At 44.9% G+C, this 21206-nt stretch overlaps 3 protein-coding genes across 5 annotated transcripts in view; 1 reads left to right on the forward strand and 2 right to left on the reverse strand.

Moving 5' to 3' along the window:
• ncoa2 (nuclear receptor coactivator 2) overlaps positions 1-7586 on the reverse strand; it is a 45892-nt gene extending 38306 nt beyond the window's left edge. For all 3 annotated transcript variants that reach the window (XM_084702987.1, XM_084702988.1, XM_084702986.1), the window contains exon 1: positions 7435-7586. The gene's annotated coding sequence lies outside the window, so the exon portion shown is untranslated. The remainder of the gene's footprint in view (positions 1-7434) is intronic.
• Positions 7587-8777: 1191 nt separating this feature from the next.
• On the reverse strand, positions 8778-15950 carry tram1 (translocation associated membrane protein 1). The gene is made up of 11 exons (XM_084703617.1): positions 15614-15950; positions 14498-14561; positions 13256-13377; positions 12920-13036; positions 12359-12417; positions 12157-12241; positions 11819-11889; positions 11471-11575; positions 10938-11081; positions 10362-10513; positions 8778-10231 (listed from the first exon to the last, which is right to left on the reverse strand). The coding sequence occupies exons 1-11, from the start codon at positions 15734-15736 to the stop codon at positions 10158-10160; spliced, it is 1116 nt and encodes a 371-aa protein (XP_084559743.1). The 5' UTR covers positions 15737-15950; the 3' UTR covers positions 8778-10157.
• Positions 15951-17523: 1573 nt separating this feature from the next.
• On the forward strand, positions 17524-20697 carry xkr9 (XK, Kell blood group complex subunit-related family, member 9). Its single transcript, XM_084703383.1, has 4 exons — positions 17524-17639; positions 18502-18966; positions 19264-19475; positions 19608-20697. The coding sequence occupies exons 2-4, from the start codon at positions 18650-18652 to the stop codon at positions 20234-20236; spliced, it is 1158 nt and encodes a 385-aa protein (XP_084559509.1). The 5' UTR covers positions 17524-17639; positions 18502-18649; the 3' UTR covers positions 20237-20697.
• The last annotated feature ends 509 nt before the right edge of the window (positions 20698-21206 follow it).

Raw genomic sequence — 21206 nt, forward strand, 5'->3', positions numbered from 1 at the left:
CCAGAGGTTGGACAGGGCCCTCCTGGGGAGGAGACTCCCTTCGGCACATTCCAGGAGTGATGGCAGAATCCTGGAGAGCTGTGGGACTTACTCCACACTCTGCCTGACCTCTGGAGGCTGTGGCCTGGCTCCCCCCACTGGAGTCCTCTCCCCCCCCACTGGAGTCCTCTCCCCCCACTGGAGTCCTCTCCCCCCACTGGAGTCCTCTCCTCCCCACTGGAGTCCTCTCCCCCCCCACTGGAGTCCTCTCCCACTGGAGTCCTCTCCCCCCCCACTGGAGTCCTCTCCCCCCACTGGAGTCCTCTCCCCCCCACTGGAGTCCTCTCCCCCCACTGGAGTCCTCTCCCCCCACTGGAGTCCTCTCCCCCCACTGGAGTCCTCTCCCCCCCACTGGAGTCCTCTCCCCCCACTGGAGTCCTCTCCCCCCCACTGGAGTCCTCTCCCCCCACTGGAGTCCTCTCCCCCCACTGGAGTCCTCTCCCCCCCACTGGAGTCCTCTCCCCCCACTGGAGTCCTCTCCCCCCACTGGAGTCCTCTCCCCCCCACTGGAGTCCTCTCCCACTGGAGTCCTCTCCCCCTGGAGTCCTCTCCCCCCACTGGAGTCCTCTCCCACTGGAGTCCTCTCCCCCCACTGGAGTCCTCTCCCCCCACTGGAGTCCTCTCCCCCCACTGGAGTCCTCTCCCACTGGAGTCCTCTCCCCCTGGAGTCCTCTCCCACTGGAGTCCTCTCCCCCTGGAGTCCTCTCCCACTGCGCTCATGAAGAAGCTGGAGGTAGGAGACCCTGGGGGTCCCCCGCAGCAGGTGTCTGGTCAGGCCTACAGTCAGAGCTGTGGCTGCGGGGTGTCTCTGCGTCATTCTGTGGGGTCTATGAGTGATGCTGGGGGTCTGTGAGTGATGCTGGGGGTCTGTGTGTCATTCTGTGGGGTCTATGAGTGATGCTGGGGGTCTGTGCGTCATTCTGTGGGGTCTATGAGTGATGCTGGGGGTCTGTGTGGGATGCTTAGACACACGGCTGCTTGCGCCAGCGGAAACGTGCGCACAAGACACAGCCCCCGGGACACAGCCCCCGGGACACAGCCCCCGGGACACAGCCCCCGGGACACAGCCCCCGGGACACAGCCCCCGGGACACAGCCCCCGGGACACAGCCCCCGGGACACAGTCACCGACAGACAGACTTAGGCACATGGTAACAGCAAACAAACTAGTCATGGTCTTAGGTGTGAGACTGACACCAGCAGTGACATCACCCGACCATGGACAGTCTACTAGGGAGGCTGGCACGAGGGCGGGGGAGGCGACGCCAGCCCCACTGTGCTCTACCCATTCGACTGGGGAGGTTACACAGGGAAGGGTGGGCCAGAGTACTTGGCTGGCCAGGCTTCTTCAGATAGAGGAAGGTGGGGGGTGGACAGGAAGGAGGCTTTGCGTAACAGAGACTGGCTCACCTTGGCTTGGGTCCAGAGAGTCCCTCAGGCCAGCTCTGCAGGAGGGCAGCGTGGGGAACTCTCCCAAGCAGCGCCTGCTCCTCTCTGCTGCGGAGGGGCTGGACACCTTGGCTGCATGGTGGGACGTAGACATGCTAGGGTCCCCCCTCGATGGGTGGTGGCAACACAGGGCCTAGCTCGATGTGTGCCCCCCCCCCCACAATACACACCACACAGACACACTGCAGGCTGAGTGTGTCTGAGATGACTCATGAGATGAAGGCAAAAAATAAATAATGTTGAAAAAAATAAAAATAATAAATTGTTGATTCAAACTTCACCTCTCTGCTGTTCTGGAGAGCGTGTCAGGGAGGAGGCCTAGATGACTTGTAAAAACATTTGCGGTTGGTTATTTGGCTCAGTTGCAAAAAGCTTCCAGTGGCCTCACTGCCGTTCACTACTAAGTGCCCTGCAGAGGAGCCGAGGCTGTGCCTGGGACACGTCTCACTGGCACCTGCCAACAGGGCACCTGCCAACAGGGCACCTGCCAACAGGGCACCTGCCAACAGGGCACCTGCCAACAGGGCACCTGCCAACAGGGCACCTGCCAACAGGGCACCTGCCAACAGGGCACCTGCCAACAGGGCACCTGGAGGAATGTGCTCATGCCATATAGCAGCCTGACGTCTTTGGGAAGAACACCTCAACAACCCGCCCCCCCCCCCCCCCATGACTGAGGGAGTCAGGTGGTTGAGCGGTAAGGGAATCGGGCTAGTAATCAGAAGGTCGCTGGTTCAATTCCCGGCCGTGCCAAATGACGTTGTGTCCTTGGGCAAGGCACTTCACCCTACTTGCCTCTGGAAGAATGTCCCTGTACTTACTGTAAGTCGCTCTGGATAAGAGCGTCTGCTAAATGACTACATGTAAATGTCTCCCCTGGTGTGGGGGACCACCCTCTAATCTGTCAGTTAACTCCCAGGGTGGAATTGAACCACAGACCCAGGGTCAGCCCGGCATCTCTCAGTCCTGACCTCAACCATTCAGGGGGGAAACGACCCGGTGACCTCAGATCTGCCCCGGTCTTGGGGAGCTACCCTTCAACGGGTCCAGTCAAATTGCCAGGAAAGGACGAGGAGAGAGAGAGGGCGAGAGAGAGGACGAGAGACGGCTCCCATGTATGGCCTCTCTCTTTTCAAGCAACTCTTTATCCTTTGGAAGCTGGCAGCCTTGGCGAGGAACGCAGGAGTGTGTTTAACAACACAGAGCGTAATCTCAACAACCACAAGAAGCCATGCCAAATGTGACACTGAGATCACTCACTTCACTTACAAAACCAGCCTCGTAGCAGTTTTCATTGTTCCTCCTCTCTTTTCTGGTGTCAAATGATTTCCTGTCGCTTCCTGTTCACATTGGCATGAGTTGTGGCAGTGACTACTTTAACGGGCTCAATCTGTTCAAATCACAAAAGACCCTCGGTGCCAGTAACATGTGTGTCGTGAGCTACCACAAAATAGCTGTAACACAACCCGGCCACTTCAACACACGCTCACAAAGGTCTTGCGAGTGTAAAGCCTTCTGCCTGAAACAGGATCATTGGTTTAGCTCTCTGTCCAATGAGCTCCCAGTCCTATCATTTGCGAGTCTTTAACTAGAGGTCAGAGTGCTCTGGGTTAAAAGTTCAAATCCCTACTACCAAGCAAACCACACAGCTCTGAATGAAGAGCACTCTATTACTGTTGGTGGGGACTCGTGTAAGCTAGGTGCTTTTTAGTACACGTATATCTAAACACAAATTTAACTTAAACCTAAAGCTGATGACAAACTGAATTCCAAACCACATCAGAATATACCATTTCAACCAGGTTGACAACTTTCACAAAAGTTGAGGTTCCATCATGATGTTAGTCCGGTGCTACCAGGCAATGACAGCTCAAAAGACACACAAGCTGAAAGCACAAAAGTGAAACTTTTCTGTTTTGGAGGAAGTGAAACTACAACATCTGGGCTTGCCACATCATAAGGAACCAGCGTAGCCAACGGCCTCCAGCAGAGTTTGACTCCACACTGCTGTTCAGCCACTGAGTTACCGTACTGATCCGACACTGGAACTGCAGCTGTGAAAATCCAGCAATCAGCATCTCACCACCACGCTCGTACCTGTGGTTAAGGCTGACAAATAGAAAGTTGTTTATGTGATTTTTTGACACGCCAAAATCTAAAAGGGCTGCGCAGCGTTTGTGCATGCGTCACTCTTCAGCATTCCCCACCCACCCCCCTCCCCCCTCCTCCCACACCCCCCCCCCCTTCCACACACACCCCTCCCCCCACACACCTCCCCTCCTCCCCTAGACAGTGACACTATGCATGCCGTCACATTCAGCTGCCACCTGATTGGAGGTGAGCTGGATGGCCCAGAGCCAGAGCATGGAGTGGCTGTAATCCCTTACTTTCCCCTGGAGATTCAGACAGCAGGTGTCCAGCTGGGCTGCTGACGAGCTTCGACACGGAGGCTGGTCTAACGAGCCAGGGAGGCTGATCGCCCTCTCAGGAGGCCGGGGATTAGACGGGACCCGAGGCAGATATTTCACACTGCAGAAATTGACCATTATGGCCAGTTCACAGGGGGTTAAACGCCAATGGAGGCCCCCACAGCAGCCTTTACAATGGTGCACTAATGGCCCCCTCGGATTCAATAAGACGCCTCAGCCACCATGTTTGTCACAGGGACTGCAGTGCCTATACTGCTCCCATTAGGACGAGGCCTGGCTTCCTGTCTCGGATCAATAACCAATACAATCTAGCGATACACACTGGCAGGAAGTCATTGGAAGCTGTTGACACACACACAGACACACGTTTATGTTATACAATCAGAAATTGAATATCTGTATTGTCAATATAGACATAGTGCAGGCTTCTAGCACATCTCTGTTCTTCAGGCCACGGTCTGATGGATTTCTCTGCAGCTAATGAAATTGCCTCATTGTTTTGGCCAATCTCAAGCCAAGCGACTTCACATCTGTTGCTCTAATAGGAACCAAGCCAAGTCCTTATGCTGCGAACACAGAGAGTAAACATGCTTGTGTTAACATTAACAGTTACAATTAGTGTAAGACTACTTATTATAAATAACAACACTGATAAGACGTGTCATAAAAAGGCTAATCACACCTTAACACAGGACTCGTGTGTCTTACTGAAACCAAATCGGCATGACTGAAACTCACTGATGACTGAGCAACTTGTCAATTAGCTAGCGAGCCTAGAGGCCTAGCAGCTACAGGTGTACACCTTTCCGAGAAGTTACACAATCAGTTGTGACCACACCTACATGGCTGTACGAGGTGTACAGTCGGACCGGATTGCGTTGATGAAGATTTAAAATTCCAGTGGGGTCAAAAGGCTGTGATGCAGTCATAACCCCCGCTGCACCCCCCCCCCCCCCCCCCCCCCCGCCCCATCAGAGGGGGTATCAGCTGACAAACAATGTCACTTATCAGTTACAGTCTGGCTATAGGATCGGCCTCTCTCCTCAGCTGTAGAGAACGCAGACATGGATACAGCCCTTCCAAACATGCAGTCGACACACACACATACACACACACACACACACACACACAGAGGTTAACATTAAACTACCTACACAACAACATGTGGCAAAAGTGATGTTTGATAATTCCTGTGTGTTCTACTGAGGGCTGAGCAACAGCCTGAGGCTGTGGATAAGAGGAACAACAGATATAGCCACAGGCTTTTAGACGGGAACGGTTATGTCTTTAAGCGGATTCAAAACACAGGATGGTCCTTACTGGCCACTGTTCAAGGTAAACAATTAGAGCAAACACCGTGGCTACGCATGAAGATGTTTTTAGCAACCATGAACGTTAGTACACATTAAGCAGGTTGGGGGGTAGGAGGTAAAAGGATAGTTGAATGAAAGAAGTGTCCTACTTAGTCATTCTTTTCCTACATTGACTAAAGAACACAAAATCTGACCCAGTTTTCATCCGCCCATTGTTCTTTTCGCCGCCTTTGCTTCGTCTTTGAAAGTTCTGATAACTTGGCTCAGAGTGTGACTGACATACATTGTCTCGTTGATCTCTCTCCACAGTTGGCTAACATGTCATGTTAAACTCCACGCCAGTGATGTGACAGTGGCCCTGAGCGCAGTCAGGTGGAGGGAGTGACATAAGAGGCAAGGAGTGCTCGACTGGTTCCACAGGCTGCGTTCCGCCGCATTAATGGAAGGAGCATTGACACATCGAAAAAACGCAAGCTGTCTGTCTGCATAGTGCCGCACCACTCATTCACTCAGGGCACAACAGTGCAACCATTAAGTTAAAACCTTCATCCTTTCTTGGAAATTGACCTTTGGTGTGGTTTAGAGATCGTCCATTCAATAAAATAGTTGCTCTTTGATTAAGTATGCCAACAGTAGTCCTGAAACAGGATCCAGACCACATGTTGTCATACTGCACAGTGACGTTTATGGGGCTCAAATTCATGGTACAGTTATACACGAACAACAGAGATCATTCAATTGTTTCTCATGTTGCCCTCACCAAATGTAAGGAACGTGAACGATTAAGCCAACCAAAAACTGAATAAATCTATATTTGTACAACTTCAACACCCATAAAATCTATAAGGATTGGGAGAAAGATACATTTAACGTGGAATACGACACCACCGGAAAACTCAGTTTTCGAAATTCCCAGGGAGTTCAAAAGGTTCCAGAAGTACATGGCTTTTCACACGGCGTGGAGCGCTAGTGTAACAACTTGGCCACCGGGCGACATTGTGGCAACCGTGGTGAACTGAACGGACTCGCAAACCTCTGAAAAAAAATGAGCATTACGTGGAAATTGTCCATCTTACAGAAACATTTGTAAACATTTGAAACACGTACAATTGTATCAGCCCTAAGTTTAAATGCCCGCTGAAAGACATTCTGAGTTTAAGGGGTCTGACAAAACATTTCCCCCCTCCCCGAGAACTGGCTAGCTAGCATTGGTAGCTTGTAAAGCTCTACCGACTGAATCCGTGAACTTCATGCACTCAACAACAAAAGTGTAAGAGGTGCATGGAATTCTTTATTTGTGCATTATGTCGTGCAAATGCAGTGCATATGTTGACACCAGCAGTTGCAATAAGTCGCGAGCGTAAATAGGGCACGAGCAGCTGGAAGTGGAACATTGCTGGCTAGCCAGCGTACATACTAGTAATACATTTGTTTAGGATTCCCGGGCTGCCGCGCGGTGTTGTAACTCACTTAGCGATCACGTCGTTTATTTGTTTTGCTTTCCCGGTTTGGTTAATATCCCTTCACATCCACAGTATCATTTATAAAGAGAACATGGTGATGACTCGGACAGACATCTAAATGTTCAATTAATTCATCCTAAATACATTAATTATCGGGATAGATAATGATTGTTCACAATCGTAATCAACATTTTTTACGTGACTAGAACGCAAGTAGGCCTATTGCATTTTCCGGCATGTCAATGTCTCAATTTCTCTTTTTGCACTTCAAGTGCCAGGTGCCAAAAGTGACAGAAGTATCAAAACAAAGTGACGTAGCTACGTCAGGCACGTGGAATTCCATCATAATGCCTTTTAATCCTGATACTGGTTTACGGCTGGACTCAAAGAAAATAGCAACGTAGCAAGCTACTTTTCATAAATGGCAAATATAATTGTTCCTTAGTACTAAACTGATAAATTAGAGCAATAAACTCCGCCCTTAACGATTTGGCCCGGCCACATGCCACGGTTGCATCCCAACTGAAGGAAAACAAACCGACCTACTGATAGCTCGAGCTAGCCAGCTAGGCAAAATGTCTATAGGTTGCCCCAGTATGACAGTCAGCAAGCTTTGCTTAGCAAGCTAGCGCAGCGACAGCATTGCCACACAACTGTGATTGAACGCATGACATTAGGACAAGAATGTAACACCAAACCACTCCGAACCACCCAAACAAGATAAACCCACGTGTGTACTTACGATTTAAAACTTCCTGTGGCGTACGGTCTGTTAAATCCCGTTTAATAAAACCAGCTCTGACCTTCGGATTGGTGAAACTGCATTACTGCTTGCTAACTGTGCCGCCGCCATGTTCCTCCTGCTCCCTGAAAACCCAACACTGACTGGCTGCTTGTTTATCTCGCTCGCAATCCTCCCCCACACATCACAGACACCAGTGAACTCAGTATAGGGTCTCCGGCAGGCTTGCGGCGAGTAGCTAATCTGTCAGATGACATAGCATTTGTTATCAATAGGAAATGTGATTTAGTTGAGTATGATATCAACTTATTAAACATGGCATCCCAATTTACTGCGAAGAGGCGACATAATAATATCTATTCACCAACCACAGGCAACAATAAAGTCTGTTTTCTTACTTTGTTGGCAATATGTGGAGTACGGCTTTATTTCACATGCAAGAAAGCAATTAAACTCAGTGAAATTAGAATAGTCATATTAATAGAAAGAACATTAGGCCTAGCCTAAATTAATCAATTTAAATGTGAATAATCGAAACAAAGCAACACATAACCTACTAATGTTTGCTTACAGCTTAAATTTACCAATCAATAACATCTTATTGTAGTCCATACAGACCATGGAACCAAAATAGCAGGAATAAATCTTCCTCAAAGAAACGTGCACATATCTGCCAAACATCCATCTTCTTTTAGAATGCAACAAATAACAGCATAGAAGACTGGTGTCTCTATCTGTATATGGGCAATGCATGAGCTACACTTGGGCTACAGTAAAAGGAAATGCAGTCCGTCACATTATTTTACATTATTTCTTTCAGATTGTCCTGCAGTGCAACACGATATGCTGAATATCTAAATAGCACAAGTACTATGACACACTGGTCACTACATTCTCACACTTTAACAGCTTCAGGCACTGTGATATTTGTGCCCAATGCTATTGGGATGATTACCTTGCAAACTGTCGTCATCATACAGCAACATTTGACAAATTGTGCCCAAAACAAGTTGGACGAAAGAGACCAATAGGCTACATTAACCAGTGCTGTCATGATACACTGTAGGCTACGGCTACCTACCTTTTTATCGTTGCAACTGCGTGGCCTGTTGGACTTGGCACCTTGATTAGCCATTTTAGAATTTCCTCCAAATGCCAATATTGTGTTTTTCCAAAACAAAATCTGAGTTGTAGTGCCTTCATGCGGTCTGCGATATACTGCAACACTAGTGGAATACTCGAGGCGGAATCTCAACAATCCCGTTTTGTGCTGTTACCATAACCCAAGAATCCCATCCACACCCAGCTAATTTTCTACACAAAATAACAATACAAATACGAACTTTTGTGAAAAGTATTTTAATGGCAAGTGAACATGTTAAAGATCACAAGGTGTGTTCATCCAAAGTCATGCTGAAAGCTCTCATTTGGCACATTCAGTGGAAGGAACGGAATAGGAGTCTTTCATCACACTGTCCGTTGTTTTTACAACAAATTATATTCTTGTGGACAATTTAAAGGAGACAAACAAGCCTGGCCTAAGACATACAGCAACCACTTATCTTGAGAAGATCAAAGACGGGTTACATTTAGCATGACCCCTTCTTAACCAATGGCAATTAGAAATCAACTCTGCAACGTCTACGTTGGTCTTAAAAAAGATCATCAGTGGACATCAGTGTGTTGAACACAGCAGGCAAAAATAAATTCAGCATTGCCAAGGTAGAGAACTGGAATAATTCAGAACTATTCTACCTGTACTTTCCAACCTTGCACTACCCATAATGCAACACAGGGCAATGTTCAGTCCATATCCACATGCTTCCTCTATGATCTCTTAGTGACTGGATTGGTGTGAGTCACTCTGTCCAACTTTAGTTTTCAAGATCAAGGTTTTTTTTATTTCAATGATCTGAAAGGAGAAAGGCATGTATTATCCGCTTTCTGACTGAGCCACAGCGCATTCTAAAGATGACGCTGCACTACCTTTAAATGGATCCATGTCACTGATGTGACCACTATCTTCCATACTTGGCATCTAAATACATTACTAACCAAAGCAATATGATGGAACCACGTAGCATACAGGTGTGTTACTCTTAGCGATCCTCCAGTAAAGAACAGAATGTCCTTCAAGCAACCAGAGTACTCTGTCTCCCATGCGGTCAAAAGCATAAACTAAAAAAACACAGGGCACTGAGTTCTGTGCTAGGAATGCTATAATAAGGATCAGTTTGAAAAGCCCTTTGCAAAGAGAAAAAGATTATCATCAAATTGTTATACAACAATCTGATATATAGTATTCAAGACAATGCATGAAATGTTTTGACTGGGAAAACATTACTCAAACACTAAACGTTATCATTCCTGAAATCTTACATCTGCACACCCTGTACAAAATAATTGGTATCAATAGGCACTTTTAAATATGTTCTTTTGTTTCATTTATATGCATTTGTCTTAATTCCTTTTTTTCCTGGTTATGGCATGGCAGAGTCATGATTTTAAAATCAATAACACTGGAAGTTGGCGTCAAGCATATAAAGCTAAATGCATTTCGACTTTTGTAGTCCTGCTGGGAGTTGCAGTCCTGTGAGAGAATGAAATGCAGACAGTAGACAGAGCTGAAGGGTCAGATGACTTGGATGACCAGGGTGGCAGGGTGGTCTCTGGGAGGGGGGGGGGGGGTGCGGGTGGAGGCATGGGAAGGTATAGCGGTGTGATTATGACAACTTTTCCTTTCGCGCTCTTGGCGAATCCGCTCCGTTTGCGTTGACAGACCCATTCACTCCATTTGCTGCAAATGACAAGAGGAAAAATAATAATTCAGGATAAACGCACTTCTCCTGGGAAAAACGTTTATTTTTTATTTTTTTTATTGTTGCCATTCATGTTTACTTGAATGGTTACTGAATCAAGGTTCGTACCTTTGTCTTTCTTTGACTTGCTCTTAGGGGCGGCAGGTTTCTTCTTCAGTGCCTGTGCCTGGCCATGCTCTCTCCACCGGCGCAGCTGGTAGTTGATGAATTTCCACATCATGAACGCCTGAGTGATGCAGATGGCGGCCAAAACAGTGATCCTGGATGAGGAAGGAGCAAGGTTGGCTAACAGTCTCAGAAAACAAAGTTAATCTAGCAGCGTTGAATAAACCTTTTCCAAATATCATTCGAATTTTCATTCATAAATATTTTCTCTAATCTCAGTTTAATCTATGCCCCCTAAACAACCAGATAGGCATTTCCTGTTTCAAGGAAGTACTATTTGTTGTACAGTGTGGTAATTCTAAAACGTTTACATTTTAGTCATTTAGCAGACACTCTTATCCAGAGCGACTTACAGTAAACACAGGGACATTCCTCCTGAGGCAAGTAGGATGAAGTGCCTTGCCCAAGGACACGTCATTTCGCACGGACGGGAATCGAACCGGCAACCAAGCCCAATTCCATAACCGCTCAGCCATCTGACCCCCTAACAAAACATAACTTGGTGCCCCGCCCCCTTACCGGACAAAAAGCACGTTGAAGTTCCCTGCAGCCAGGTCCAGGCCCTGATGCTCCGCATTGGCAAGGCCAAAGCCCACGGTGAGGACAGACAAGGACAGGGTGAGCAGTCGCCCAAGGACAAACAGGAAGGCCCATATGGTGAACCTAGGACACACACAATAACAGAGACACTTTCAAGACCCAGACAGACTCTACTCTTCACATATTGTACAGCCGCCTGTAGCCAACAGCATTTGTTTCTTATGTTTAGTTACAAGACTACAGTAGTAGACCATATTGGGTTACTTAACAGTGGGATTGTGCAGAGATTCAACCAACCAACCAACCAGCCAGCCAAAAAACGATCTGTATATTTGTACAAAGCTGGAAGGTGGTGTGGCTTCCAATCCAGGAGACAGATTGCCGCTAAAAAGTGTTTTCCTCGTCTCGTTCCTTACTCTCCAGGACAGTGAAATTCAATTTCTGGCATGTTATCCGTGCTCTTGCGAACACATTAGTCAACTTAGGACACATTCCTAATCCACAAGACTCACCCTGTCTGTCTGTTCTCGTTGCTGAAGTAGACCAAGCGGGAGACATGGAAGAGCAGCTCCACAAAGTAGTGCAGCACCAGCAGGATCAGACCCAGTCGGTTGAGACTGAGCAACAGAACACGGCATCCGTTAGCACCCCGAGTTACAGCCCACAGTCTCATTCTGATAGCTTAAAAAAAATGTGGCCTTGGAAATTTCTCTGCTTTTGAAAATGGAACAGTCAAATCTTCCGTTTCACACTTCGAAGGAACGGACAGATTCACATTTTGACGTGGGCTGCTTCTATTGTACCACATCAAGCTGTGGAACGCAAGACTGAGATGTTTGCTGGGGTGAAACTGCTCTTACTTCAGGACGTACGCTCCCACAATATGGACCAGGTAGAGAGAGATGTAGACGAGCTGGCGTGGAATGTCCTCCTGGACAGCAAAGACAGGGAAAGGGGAGGACAAAAGCATGGAGAATGTTAAAGATGGCCTCAGGATTTACTGTACTAATGTCTCCACATTGTTTCCTCGTGTTTAAGCAAATTGTGAGCTAAAAAGGAAACAAGATCATTTCCTGTTTCGTTTTTTTTTTGTTTATCCTCAGAAGTCTGCCTTTCAGTGTTATTGGTACAGTAAGGCCGCTTCCAATAACATGCAGGTGTCTACCTAAACAACAAACATACAACTTTGCACACTCACCTTCTTAGTCTTTTGGAAATACAGTTCAGGGAGAGCGTGAAGCCAATAGCCCAACTGACAAATGAAATAAAACTTCATCTGAAACCTAGAAAATGACAAAAATGATCAAGTAAAGTATATATAGAAATAAAGAGAGTGAACTAAAACGACAGTTGGCCTCCGTTAGGACACACAGCTTGGGAAGGCATGCGCTCATACTCACGGCATTAGGGTGTGAGGGTATCCCTCCCACAGTGTGACAGGATTAGACAGGAAGTTCTCCTGAAAAGGATCAAAGTGTTCAACAGGAAGTCCGGACACAGGAAGAGGCAGGAAGGATCAGTTCATTTGTCCCAGGAGCTGGTATATAGGTCTGCATGTCGGCAATCATGGTTGGAAGTGAAAATCTTTCTTTTAAGTGTTGAAGTGACTCAATAATATAAACAAAACAAATGAGGATCACTGAATACTTATAATCTGTCAGCAAAGTAAGCTTCTCAAGACATGTCTTCTGGTCAGTTTTTTGGAGATGGATTTTTCTCAGCTTCTCTGCATTACTGGATTCTGCAACTGTTTTCTGATTTCAATGTATGACGCATCACTTGAAACCTTACAATATGCACTTTCATAACTTGTAACAATCTGAAAAAGAACCTTGCACTACTTGAGGACCAAAATACCAGCTCCTGTCGCATTTTGAGAGGGGAGGTGAGCAGTGAGGGTGTAAATTCAGACAAAAACAACTTGACGTTTCCAAGCTGGCATTGCAGAGTAGGAGACCTACTGAGAGCAGGATGCTGGTCCCCCAGCCAAAGGAGAACAGGTAGAAGGCACTCAGCTGGCCTGACTCGTTAAACTTGCTGTGCTTCGTCTTCGAGAAATGCATCTTCCTGTTGATCTTCTACATGAACAAACACAGGAAACGAGAGACGTAATCAAACACGCATCAGATCAGTTGGTGTGCACAATAAAGACGACTGACCTGAAAGGCTGGATGTTAAGACATTGAATTCTAAGTGTCTGTGTGTGTGTGTGTGTGTGTGTGTGTGTGTGTGTGTGTGTGTGTGTGTGTGTGTGTGTGTGTGTGTGTGTGCGTGCGTGCGTGCGTGTGTGTACTTACATCCAGCACATACTCCTGGATGATGGCATGCATGATGATGGCAACCAGCATATAGAAGAACACAGTGGCTAGGTCTTTGAGGCCATGGTGAAAGTGATTCACAGCAGTCTCATCAGGACCCTCTAAGGAACAGAGAGGCAAACACAAATTGGGCTACGTTTTGGTGGAACAAGCTGTGTGGGTGGCATTTGGTGGGACTCTCTTATGGAAAAGTTGATAAACTTGACCCTCAAAAACTAAAGGCAGATTTAACCGAGTTAAATAAAGCTAGCCTTTTCAGTCATTTGAGAACACTTGCTATTGTGGTCATTTATCCTATAAAATACCAATGTTAATGAGTAACAGAGCTAGGCAAGAAGCTATCTTTCTCAGATAAGACGATATGCTGTTCAAGCACAATCCACCTTTAGGCAGTCAATCAGCAACTGGCCCGGAAATAGCTACACAAACATACAACTTAGAACTGTTAAAAGCCACGCAACTATGATAGAAGTTGGCATAGAAACTGTTAACCTTGAGATGAGATTGGCTAGACTGGTCTGTATTATACCTTAGCCTCAATTCACCCAGGCCAACCTTGCCACAAGAGAAATGTATAAATCAGGCAGACTAAATATAGTGCTATGGAAAAAGAAAATACGCCTAAAGAGAGGTTTGAGGGAGGCTCCATGAGTTGAGTTCTGGAAGAAAGGCTTCCAAATTTAGGTTTTTGGTATTAGCAAACTGGTTCTTTGCCACACAGTTAAACTTGACCATAGTGGAGAATTATTTCATCCATTAACATGTAAACAAGCTACAGAACTAGAGGCCCTGCACCAGAGTGCCAACTCTACAAACAGAACGTTTAAAGGGCCAGCTCACACCAAAATCAAAACTACACATTTTCCCTGTCACTCGTCTTGTGGTGCTAAAAGCGCCATATTTCATGTAGGAACCATATTATTTCTACTGAACACCAGCCCAAGCCTCTCCACCATAAGGATGCATGCTCCTTCTGTGCGGAGACACGGTTGGTGGGTGTAGTTCAGTAGGAATCAATAAGTTCCTACATGAGCACCGCAAGCCGAGTGCCAACTAGCTTCTTTATATTGGAGAGAAGGCAGACATCTCTACAGCACATAATAATCTACATGGATAAATGTAGCACTACGAGTAAGGTTTTATTTCTATTTGTTGGGTGTTAGGGTTAACTGTCCTTTTAACTGCATCACTAGCTTAACTAGTTAAAGACAATTTACTCACCATTTGCTGAGATAGTGACGTTGTATTGGACAGTTATGAAAAGCACTGCAACCTTCGAAGTCACCTGGACAACAGCACAAGATAATATCGTTAAGGATGGTGGAAACATTGCAGTACACTACATGCATCGTCATAAACATGGGTGTAACATTATTTTGTAATTGACGGGATTTCCTACAAAATGTGGAGCAAAATGAGCAAATTCTAAATGTGAACAAAGTGTGATATTACTAATATTGAGTGAAAAAAACACCATGGTAGAGGGTCTAAACCGACATACCAAGACTCATCTGGTCTGTCCTTCAAAAAGTCGAATCACAACTAAAACTGCATTTCCCATGATGCTTAACTTATTGCACGGCGCTGATTTCCAGCAAGGATGCTTTCCCACCAAACCAAAGTAAAAAATAAAGACGTAAATACAGTGACAAAGGCAATAATGATTTGCAACCACAAACTAAAACATCTGGTTATTGTAAACGTAAATTATTGCTAGGAGGAACGAAATTAGTTGTATCAATGGCAACTTTCGTTTTTCCAAGCATGCGGGTGTCTACGATGACAGCGCTCTGAATCGCTCTGTGATTGCCACGTAACACTTGATCTGCGCATAAAAGTGTCCACGCTTAAGTGTATTGCACAATATCGTACCCACCGCATTTACTACAACCCACAACAATGTAGCAATGTAATTGTTCACTGACAGATTAGTCATGGGTTAAATGCAAAATCGTTTAGCGATTCACATTAACAAGTGGCTTGTCTGGAAGTGATCAGTAGGGAAGGCTATGGGATGGCCAGTTGACCATCTGGCAACAGCGTTACATTTTTTTTTTTCATCGAAAGAGACCACCGTATCCTAATAAAGAAATATGTGTATCCTCTGGTAGCACAACTATATGACCAACACGCATTAAAAACTTTGAAATTGTCAATAGAGGAAGTAGACTTGAGAAGAATTAGATCAGCCATGACCGTTTGAAGAGACGAGTCAGACAGGAGGCGAGTCGGCATCATCTTCACGTCTGGATACAATTAGCCAATATATTTGCCAGACTGGAGAAAGCGGGTTTTGCAACTAGCCTACGATCTCAGTCAACCTGTGGCTAGACTTACCTCAAACATCAGTCCGAGAAGGAAAACCATAGCAACACAAGAAACAATATCTGCATGGTTCTGGATGATAAACTCATGGCTCAGCACCGGCGGGTTCTTATTGGTCTTTTTCCGGATCCCCATCTTGATAGATTACAACTTTACTTGTACTGGTGCAACTAAAATACAACCAGATGTCCACGTATTCGGTATTGTTACAGTTCCGTCAGAGAATACTTTAGGCTCCTTCCTGCGTCTATCAACCACGGGCCAGGGAGGCAGACAGAAATTGAATGGCGTGTCACTCTTCTTCTTGGGGGAGGTTCTAGCCGACGCGCTTCACAGAGAGAACAGTTTTAAGCACAAAACAAAACATTGCCTGTTCGATTTATCGCCACCTTCAGGTCTGGAGTAAGTAGTGTACTTCCTTTACAGGACGCGTTACGTTTGGTTAGGGTCATGGAGATCCTTGGCGGAGAGTTTTTTATGGAATCAAATGAGTGACATGTTTTGAATTTATAACCTTGTAAGATCTGGTTATAAAATCACAACGTCACTTTTAGCTGTCCAAAAAAATACATTTGCATTTTTTTTTAAAGACCACATTTACACAGCCAATGGGTCCTATTGTCTTGCCTTGCAATGCCATTGGATAAATATGGTCTTTCCAAAAAAATAAAGAAATTAGCAATTTAAGAGCTAAAAGTGAAGTAATTTTACAACCAGGGGTCTTACAGGGTTAAAGCCTTTGAATACTTAATATTGGAAACACCACCGAATGTGTTGGTTTTGAATTATCCTCTTAAAAAATTTGAAATTCAGGTTGGTCAAATTCGAACAGTAAAATTCAAATCCCCCCCAAAATAAAATTACCGTTCACTTTTGTAAAAATTGCATTTGACCGTTCGAATTTGAGCAACCTGAGTTCATGAACATTGAATTGTTTTTAGCGTTGATAACAATAATAAATTCATATTTCAATTTTAAAGAGGTGAATTCCAAAACCCCTTCATGATGACATAAGACCTTCCTAAGGTCTTTTTCACTTCTTGACAACTAAAACTTTTTTTTTATCTCTGTTTGTACCGCTTACCTATGAACCGATTCATGTTATTCACGGGATTTGACCTTCTTTGTGACTTGATTTTTATATAAAACAGGGTGTTCTGAAACTTTTGACAGGTAATGTATTGATTAGGATTTCCCTGCCATAAAACCACCTCATACTTTCTGTAAAGCACAACCAAATATCCTACAGTGATGGCCTCAGTCATTGGAACAATTTAAGGACAGAGCTTATGATGTTTTTTGAAGAAGTCACACAGGTCATGCCTGGTCTATGGGCACAACAACCTTATGACTGAAATAATGCCTCAACCACAGTAGAAGGATGTAGCAAACAATGTGACCAAAGGCATGATAAGAAATTCTCACATTTCCAATCCATACCACAACTTCTCCTCTCCAGCACTCATGACATGCTGTGCTTTTTCTACCTTGTGAAAGACAGGCAGAATCTCTCTTGCTTTCTGTCTCTGTCTTTCTATGTCTCTTTCTCTCTCTCTCTTTCAGTTTTTTTTTTGTGTGGTACTCAGTATTGAATAGGCTTCACATTGAAACCACTATGTCATACGGAAATTCCTATACCACACAGTTTGTACGAAAGATCAGCACAGGAAGTAACAATTTCACACACATGACCACTAACACTTCCCACAATCAGTAAACTATAAAGGACCTTGACAAATGTTCGGAATTTGTGTCCTGTACTTCCTGTGTGCGCGAGATCATATCCCAAAAGAGGTGACAATGTGAATGTATAGTATTCGTTTGTTTGTGTTCACAGGAACATTCTACAGATAATTTAATCTGAGTCAACACATATACACCTGTAATCTTTGGAAGTGTTATGTCATACGTTCCAGGTTGTTGGGTGTGTTTTTTGTGGGCTGTGGCTTTGTGACATGGATTAGAAGAAATGAGAAATGAGAGCACAGAGAGAAGAACAGTCCTCGGCCACTCGAACACTCTCCTCTTTCACAGCCGCGTAAGTATCAAGCCTTAAATTCCTGATTCTTTGTACATTTATTTTCTTTTACACAATTCAACAATGCTTTATCTTTTGTCCGGAAAAATTTGAATAAGTTGCGAAACTGTAAAATACAGAAAAATATAGCAGGGTCCTAAAGTCTGAGACCACGGTGAACACTTAATGGAGGAATTTAAGTCTGAGAAAGTTGACAGTTGTTGAAGTTATTGATAACATAGGTTATCAGGTTTTGCACAAACTTATGTCATTGGAGTCCACACTGTCATTGAAGCAAAAGGGGAACATACCAAGAGATATTCAAGAATGTGTATACATTTTGTACAATTTTAACTTTCCCTCAAAATTGTTAAGATGAGGTTTTGTGATAGAGCTGAAAGTATTACACCAAAAAAAGTAATAATAATTGCTAATACAAATACAATAGGATCCTACTTTTATAGATGACGTAAAACATGCATGGGGCTATATTAGCATTTACTTAAAAATAATATTTTTCTGGTCCAACAGATGTATTAAACAGGTAGATATTGAGGGCTAGAAGTGACTGTATTTATGTTCAGGAAAATTGAACAAATGTGTTGTTGCATTAGAAGCTTATGTAACTGTTCAGGGAAGGAGGTTTTTATTGTCCTTGATAGACAGCTGATTGATTATATGTCAGACTGTGTACTGAAGGTATGCTAACCTATCTGTTACAATTCAAGAGTTCATGACAAGCAAAGGGTACAGACATGTATCACTGCTGTAAAACACTGTCACACTGCAGTGTCAATTCTCTCTAATGTCACATTGATGTGAAACAATTCACAGAATCTGCAGTTTCCTAACTGCACTTCACTTCTGTGTTGTGTTTTTACAGGAAATGAACCAGCCTTTGCAAATAACTATTGGATCTGCCTTGACAAAATGGTATTTCCTAGAACAAAGATGTAAATGAGGACTTCAGCTGCTAAAAGAAGCTCAGCCAACGCATACCATCAAAAGCTCATCCCCTCATAGCTGCTGAGATGATCTCTTCAGAGTCTCAATACACCAAACTGCGATGGATATGCACCGTTATTGGACTAGTGCTTTACTTGGTGGATGTTGGGACCGACATTGTATTAGGAATGAGTTATTTTATAGCCAGAGACTTTGTCTGGTCCGGACTCACTCTTCTTTTTATGCTGCTTGGAGCAGTGAGCACACAGATATTCAGCTACGCGTGGTACAGGGACGATATGAGGAACATCCTGATCAACCCTGATGGGAACAGTAGGATATCTGGAATGTCCAAATGTGGACTTACTCTGCTCCACTTATCAGGCATGGGCGTCTTCACCAGGTAAGTACTTTACCTGATATCTTAAAGAACAAGAGTTCCAAAGAAGATAGGTTAATGCACACCCGGATGTTCATTTTAAATGACATTGAAAGCATGCTGGATATGGTGGTAGAATGTATTCTGCATTCCTCAGACAGGATTTACAACAATTTTTACCTTTGAGAATGTAATTATATGGTGTGTGTTGACATAAGAGTTTCTGGTTGACTTAAGAGCTTGCCGATACCTGCCTGCTGTCTCAGTGTGTGTAAGTGTACACAGCATGTACTGTATCATGTCTGTCGGTCTGTCCTTTAGGTATTATCACCTGCTGAAGAAGGGTTACCGTGCTCTTTGGTCGAAACCATATGACAACACTGTGGATGAGAAAGACCTGAGACTACGACTGTTTGGTCTTGCCACCGATCTGAGCATGCTCAAACTGTTTGAGACCTTCTTGGAGAGTGTTCCTCAGTTGCTTCTTCAGCTCTATATCATTCTGGGACACAACTACAGGTCCATCACACAGTGTGAGTGTCTGTGTGTGTGTGTCTGTGTGTTTGCATGTTTTGGTGCATGCATGGAAATCTGTCTGTCTGTCTGTCCATCCGTCCGTTTATCATGTGATAGCTTGGTCCTGACAGACACATCTCCTTCCCCAGATGTGTCCCTGGTGGGCTCGTTTGTCAACATCACCTGGTCCATCGTGGACTACCGGCGCTGTCTCCGCAGATCCCTGACCCACGTCAACGAGATGCCCTCCGGCCTGCCCTTAGCTGTCTATATGCTCTACAAGCTCCTGACCATCACCTCACACATCCTTAGCTACACCCTCCTCCTGGTGCTGAACATCTACAGCACCGTAGCCATGGGCATCATCTGGAGCCTGGGGACAACGTGGGCCTTCTGGCTCCAGACTAACTTCTGTACCTCCAAAGGTATGGAGTATCTCTACAGGGCTATCGTAGGAGTCATCCTCACCTTCACCTTCTTCAACGTCAAAGGCCAGCACACTAGATCTGCCATGGGTGTGTACTATGTGTTTCACGTTCTGGCGAACATGTCCGCCCCGGTGCTGCTGATGCTGCTGCAGCCTGAGGTGAAGGATACAGATTTCTTCTGGCCCGTCACGCTGTTGATCGAGGTGACTACCATTCTGGGGCTGTTGTGTTTGGTGGTCTACTACTCCCTCCTGCACCCCAGAGAGAACCCGCGGCAGTCTGACGAGGTGGATGGGCAATGCATTCAGCTGCGCTCCGTGGAAAGGATGACTCGTTTCTTGCAGCCTTGAGTTTCGTCTCACTGTGCGTCTTCACGTAGTTGAAGGATTAACTGACAGCTTCAGCGGTCTGTCAACTGCTGCTAAACTCTCCAGATGTTCCGTTTGGTGAGCAGGACTTATTGTGAATCCGTTTCTCAATTTCTGTTCCATCACGCCTTCTCAAAGTATTACGTTTCCTCATGTGGATTTAGTTTGGGTTAACCCAACACCCGTTCTAATCAGCTGACCAAGTGACCTTTTAGCTTATTGGTTTTTCTCACGTCTGCATCACGTGACTATTCCCATGACTGTTCTTATGATTATTCTAACGCTCTGCTGGTCAAAGTCCCTGTTTGTTTCGCATCCTACTTTCCCAGGCTGCTACAAGGTTCACTGTCTGCAACACATGCTGTCGCCACCAGGTGGAACTATTGTATTTGAGGATAATTTATTCTGTTCCATCCTTGAAAACTCCCTTTGTAAGTACTAGCAAAGACTAATTATTAATAGTAATAAATACAATTATATATTTTAGTATTTGCATTCATTTATTTTCCTTATTGCTTCATTATTAAATGTTTTTGTACTCATGTCCTCTGTACTGTATCTACCAGGGGCAAATCTAGGTTCCTACTTTTGGGGGGGCTAAGCCCCTAGATAAAACCTATTCTTTTTCTTGTAACCCAGCAAAACTAGGGGGGTTTGGGGGCATGTTCCCCCAGAAGATATTTTTGATAATATCCTTTAAAATAGTGTCCTCTTGTGGGATTTAGGAAGAGAAATTAATACATTTAGATTTAAAATATGAAGAATTTTTTTTTTTAATTAAAATAATTGGGGGGGGGGGGGGGTAATGAAACTTACGGGGGGGCTCCAAAATAGGGGTAGATACGCCCATGTTATCTACAGTACCTGTTGTGTGGTCACATCATGTGTCTATGGAGATTTAATGTGAGCCACTGCCCGCTAAAAAATGAGCAATAATGGGTCGATGAAGGCA

This window comes from Hypomesus nipponensis, chromosome 8, assembly GCF_054491055.1.
Source record: "Hypomesus nipponensis isolate SF chromosome 8, ASM5449105v1, whole genome shotgun sequence".
In the NCBI taxonomy this organism is placed as follows: domain Eukaryota; kingdom Metazoa; phylum Chordata; class Actinopteri; order Osmeriformes; family Osmeridae; genus Hypomesus; species Hypomesus nipponensis.

What these genes read in the sequence shown, in the direction of transcription:
- tram1 (XM_084703617.1), bottom strand. Translation starts at nt 15,736, where the DNA reads ATGGGGATCCGGAAAAAGACCAATAAGAACCCGCCGGTGCTGAGCCAT. An exon ending in CGTCACTATCTCAGCAAATG is followed by an intron (nt 13,378 to 14,497) that starts GTGAGTAAATTG and finishes TCTGTTCCTTAG; the next exon opens with AGGGTCCTGATGAGACTGCT. An exon ending in TACCCTCACACCCTAATGCC is followed by an intron (nt 12,242 to 12,358) that starts GTGAGTATGAGC and finishes GTCATTTTCTAG; the next exon opens with GTTTCAGATGAAGTTTTATT.
- xkr9 (XM_084703383.1), top strand. Translation starts at nt 18,650, where the DNA reads ATGATCTCTTCAGAGTCTCAATACACCAAACTGCGATGGATATGCACC. An exon ending in GGCATGGGCGTCTTCACCAG is followed by an intron (nt 18,967 to 19,263) that starts GTAAGTACTTTA and finishes TCTGTCCTTTAG; the next exon opens with GTATTATCACCTGCTGAAGA. An exon ending in CTACAGGTCCATCACACAGT is followed by an intron (nt 19,476 to 19,607) that starts GTGAGTGTCTGT and finishes CTCCTTCCCCAG; the next exon opens with ATGTGTCCCTGGTGGGCTCG.